Genomic DNA, 3,590 nt, shown 5'->3' with positions numbered 1-3,590 from the left:
TTGCTTGAATTAGAAGTGCTCTGTTTTTGCCCTGTTCTCAGATCCTGGACAGCCCTGCGGATGTGGCAGACAAAGCAGATCGCATCGTCACAATGCTTCCCTCCAGCCCCAACGTTATAGATGTGTATACAGGCCCAAATGGCATCCTGAAGTAAGGATGTCCTTCCTGTACAGGCTAAATAGTCTTTAAGATTTTCACAAAACACAGCATTTGAACATAAGTTTAATTAGCAAACTTAATTTGAGAGGTTTTAATAAAAGATTAAGTGGAATTTTGGCTAATTTAATTGTGGTGGGAAATGTTTAAAAATTTTTTAAAGACACATGTACCCTGTACTGGACAGATCTTGTATACTGATATCTTTACTTTACAACAGGAGAGTGAAGAAGGGATCCCTACTCATTGATTCCAGCACTATTGATCCAGCTGTCTCCAAGGAAATGGCAGTTGCCGCAGAGAAACTGGGAGCTGTTTTCATGGATGCCCCAGTGTCTGGAGGTGAGATGATGACGAACTCTCACTTCCTACCCAACTCAATATCAAGGGAAGACATACAGGTGCATCTCAATATTCTAATTTGTTGAGATAGTGAATTGGTGGGTTTTTGTTAAATGTGAGCCAAAATCATCACAATTAAAAGAACCAAAGACTTAAACTACTTCAGTCTGTGTGCATTGAATTTATTTAATAGACGAGTTTCACAATTTGAGTTGAATTACTGAAATAAATGAACTTTTCCATGACATTCTAATTTATTGAGATGCACCTGTAGATGCGGTTACTTGCGTAGTATGTCATAAACGTGATCTGAATCCTGACTGCACACAAACCGCATATGTAAGTGCTGACAGTGTTTATTAGTGCATGATTTAAAGGTTTCATAAATCACACACCCAACGTCTGTTACGAAACGAGTCACCGTCTGGGAAGAGGTACAAATTTCTTAAAGAATCTTTGGCTCCAATTCAAGCATTGTGGTTTTCGCAATCACAGGTTCATGTTAATAGTGGAATTCAGTTTCACATTGATGTCCAGGCCTGATCATAACCATCGTCTGGCTTTTATTTTTCCTTGCTGTATCAAGCAAACAACAACACTGTTATGTGGCAATAGTGTAGTTTGGTAAAGATATATATACAACAAAACCCATGCATTTTCAACAATCTGAAGGTTAGCAAAGTCAAACTTCAGGACACACCAAGAGTTTTATTCTTTCTGTCCTTTGTTTCAGTTTGCAATGGGTGATTTGCAGGTTTGTTGATAGGAAAGAGTTTTATAGCCTACCTTATTTTGTCCATTTTCTTAATCCGGCCATTGGTGTGTGGACTCTTTGAGTTATAGACTAACTCAAAAGCTAGCATCTGGGAATTGAGCCTGTGACCTCAACTTATGGTGGAAATGGAGACAAGTGCTGAAAATCAGTGACAATGCCGTAATTTCTCATGTATCCCTTCTTTTAGAAACCTATATACTGTATAGGATAAGGCTGTGGCAGAAATAGCTGAGGTCTAGATTTTGAACAAACAAATATTAAGACAAAATGTCACCTTCTGTTTTTTTCAGCCTTTTCTGACCGTGTCGTTTGTTTGTATTTGTTTATGCTTGTATTTCTGACCTGGCATGGGAGGATAGACTCTAGTTGTTCCACAAATGGCATACAATATACTGTACAGTTTTACTATGTATTATATTGAATAGTATATGAATTTTATAAGGTTAGTTTGTCAACCAGCATATCTATGACTGAAGTCTCCAACATCCCACACCACATTTTGTTCGGTCAAATATTTTTTTCTGAAAGTGCATCTAGTATTTGAAGTGCAGTACCTGGAATTTTCAGTCTGAACACCCTACTCACACTATTTGTACAATAAAATGGTATAGAATAGTGTGCAAATTGGGATGTCTGAATCTCTGCAGAGGTACATTCATTAGTATCAAATATAAGATAACTTCAGTGTGAATAATTTCATGTGCAAACAAAGGTTTTGTCCTATATCATTACCAAGACATGTAGACTGAGACTTGCAAAGGGTAGCGGTTTTGCTTAAATTCTGGGAGAAGTGAAAGGAACTGGACAGAGAATGATTCATGGCCTTATAGCTTTATTTCTGTCCACCTTGCAGCCTAATACGACCTACTTTTTTTTTGAGTGTCTCTGATGTGTCTTAAAAACTAGTCTAGTAGGTTAACTTCAGATTTATGCATTTGCTTTTTTCTCCACTGCACTGAATTAAAGGTATCCACTTCTGTACACTCAGCCTGGCTGAGTGTACAGTATTAAACTGTGCAGTATTAAGAAAGAACTGTTCCTTCTGTTGTTATACAGTGTTGCTTCCACAGTTCATTGTCATTGATTTGACTGATCATACATGCACAAGTAGTTCATCTTTTTTTTTTTTTTTCCTCTTGTGACTTCATATTGTTGATGTCAGATTCACTAGCAGTGATTAGTATCAAAACTGCAGACTTTCAACTGGGTAAAGCTTGGACCTCCACCAGTTTTGTAAAGCTTTGGTCATTTTATGAATTGGATGCTTACACATTAATCTTATTCAACCAATATTTTCTTCCATTTAATGCAGCAGGTCACAGCCATTTTGATTCCAACACATTGTCCAATATTCAACAATATTCCAAGGCTGCATTATTTTGCCAGTTGTTCGATTATTATTATTTTTAGATTATCATTAAGGATAAAAAAATATTTACTTTTTTTATCCATTTAAGTTTCTACACAATAAAATATTTTGGAATAAACAGAAAAAAAATTATATTTATAACGTATGTGAAACCATGATCCGCACTCGCAAAAATAGTCTTCTTTTGACATCTTATTTTATACATTTAACACCAGCGGGACAAAACAGAAATGTTTCGGCTCAAGGCCTTCTTCAGTGCGTTGAATAATTCAGTCCCTCCACCCACCTTTTTAAATCATTAATTATATTGACATCATCACTCATCTGCAAAATTAGCAAATGTTATATTTATTTATAACATATGCCCATGGATTTTATTATATTACATGACTTTTCCAGGTTTAGAAATAACACTTCAAAATTAGGCTACCTTACATGTTTTTAGACCATGGGAACCATGGTTCTTCAAAGAAAAATGGGTGCATTTAAAACAAGAGTTTTCATATATTTGATTGATTGGGTAATGCTTGTTTTGTCTATGCTGAGGCCCCCTGGTTCAGAACCAGTGATTAAATGGGGTTATATCAGAATTGATCAAATAATCCTTAATCTTTTAGGATAAACTCTGTGTGTAATGTCTCCCACTCTCCATATCTCTCCAAAGGATCACAGTGGTAGGAAAGGGTGGCTAGAGTTTCTTCCCGGTTTCCCTGATGATTCAGTATTGAAGGATGGGGGCGTTAAGAACAATTTGACATGACTACAGACCCGAAAACGTTTGAGCAGATCCTGAGAAAGGCACTGTTGCTTGTGTCTTAAAGGCGCAGCAGCAAAACCGAACTGTGTAAGGCTCAGAGAAAGTGAGCAAAACGCTCATGGAAAACTAAAATATGGCTCTCTTTGGCATGCAAATATGTGTGTGTGTGTGTGTGTGTGTGTGTGTGTGT

General features: G+C 36.8%; 1 protein-coding gene across 1 annotated transcript in view; it reads left to right on the top strand.

Annotated features, from left to right (window-relative positions):
- The window catches only part of LOC107684541 (3-hydroxyisobutyrate dehydrogenase, mitochondrial-like), a 9,706-nt gene that overhangs the window by 1,322 nt on the left and 4,794 nt on the right, over window positions 1-3,590 (top strand). The window contains exons 3-4 of the mRNA XM_016480818.1: window positions 42-151; window positions 378-499. Coding sequence (XP_016336304.1) covers window positions 42-151; window positions 378-499 — 232 coding nt within the window. The remainder of the gene's footprint in view (window positions 1-41; window positions 152-377; window positions 500-3,590) is intronic.

This window comes from Sinocyclocheilus anshuiensis, unplaced genomic scaffold (assembly GCF_001515605.1).
Source record: "Sinocyclocheilus anshuiensis isolate Anshui unplaced genomic scaffold, SAMN03320099.WGS_v1.1 scaffold225, whole genome shotgun sequence".
Lineage (NCBI taxonomy): Eukaryota > Metazoa > Chordata > Actinopteri > Cypriniformes > Cyprinidae > Sinocyclocheilus > Sinocyclocheilus anshuiensis.
The sequence above is the reverse complement of the archived record's forward strand: the minus strand, read 5'-3'. Positions and strand labels throughout refer to the sequence as shown.